The 1,090-nt window shown below is 54.9% G+C and overlaps 1 protein-coding gene across 2 annotated transcripts in view; it reads left to right on the forward strand.

Moving 5' to 3' along the window:
• Positions 1 to 6: 6 nt before the first annotated feature.
• FLVCR2 (FLVCR choline and putative heme transporter 2) overlaps positions 7 to 1,090 on the forward strand; it is an 8,589-nt gene continuing 7,505 nt past the window's right edge. For both annotated transcript variants that reach the window (XM_072429048.1, XM_072429047.1), the window contains exons 1-2: positions 7 to 227; positions 305 to 901. In XM_072429048.1, coding sequence (XP_072285149.1) covers positions 329 to 901 — 573 coding nt within the window. In that variant the 5' untranslated portion in view covers positions 7 to 227; positions 305 to 328. The remainder of the gene's footprint in view (positions 228 to 304; positions 902 to 1,090) is intronic.

The raw sequence follows: 1,090 nt of genomic DNA on the forward strand, positions 1-1,090 counted from the left end.
GGGGGGGGCACAATATAGATACATGAAACAGGGGGGCCACCATAGAAATTTATGAGACAGGGGGGAAATACCAGAGTCACAAGTGGGACTTTAGTTCCCAGGAGGATCAGACAGTCAGCACAGTAAGTGACAATTTGGGTTAGATTCTCCGTTACCGGTCAGCATGGAGCACGGTTGCCGTGTCTCAGGATTGGATCTCAGCGACAGCCGATGAGACACCGGAGCAGGTAAGTGCAGCATTTGTGATTGGTGTAATGTTTCCAGTTGTGTGGGCAGAAGAGCTGACACTTCTTTATTCTTGCAGGTGGTATAAGATTGTGGTGTCTCCATGGCGAAGGAGGAATTAAAAAGGGATGAACTGCTGGACCCCAATAATTCCCCGGATATCACCGAAAAGAATTCGGGTTCACAGGAAATGCTGACCAATGGCGAGCCGGTTAGTGTGGCGGTAGGGGGTCAGGTGACCAAGCTGTACAGACGCCGCTGGTTTATGGTCCTCCTGTTCAGCTCGTATTCGCTGTGTAACGCCTTCCAGTGGCTGCAGTACGGTATTATCAACAATATCTTTTTTCACTATTATGGGGTCAGCAGCCTGGCCATTGATTGGCTCTCCATGTCCTACATGTTGGCGTATATCCCGCTCATCTTCCCGGTGGCCTGGCTGCTGGAGACACGCGGTCTGCGCATCATCGCCCTCATTGGCTCCGGCTTGAACTGTCTTGGAGCCTGGATAAAGACGGGCAGTGCCCGGCCTGACCTGTTTGGCGTGACCTTGTTTGGACAGTTGGTGTGTGGGGTGGCTCAGGTCTTCATCCTTGGAATGCCATCGCACATTGCGTCCGTGTGGTTCAGCTCTACTGAAGTCTCTACTGCCTGCTCCATTGGGGTGTTCGGGAACCAGGTACGTGCCTGGGGTCTGCTGGGGGCCAGCTGTATGCCAACAGCCTGGGGTGCACTGTGGGACTGGGGTATGCCAACAGCCTGGGGTGCACTGTGGGACTGGGGTATGCCAACAGCCTGGGGTGCACTGGGGGCCAGGGGTATGCCAACAGCCTGGGGTGCACTGGGGGCCAGGGGTATGCCAACAGCC

Source organism: Pyxicephalus adspersus, chromosome 12, assembly GCF_032062135.1.
Source record: "Pyxicephalus adspersus chromosome 12, UCB_Pads_2.0, whole genome shotgun sequence".
In the NCBI taxonomy this organism is placed as follows: Eukaryota; Metazoa; Chordata; class Amphibia; order Anura; family Pyxicephalidae; genus Pyxicephalus; species Pyxicephalus adspersus.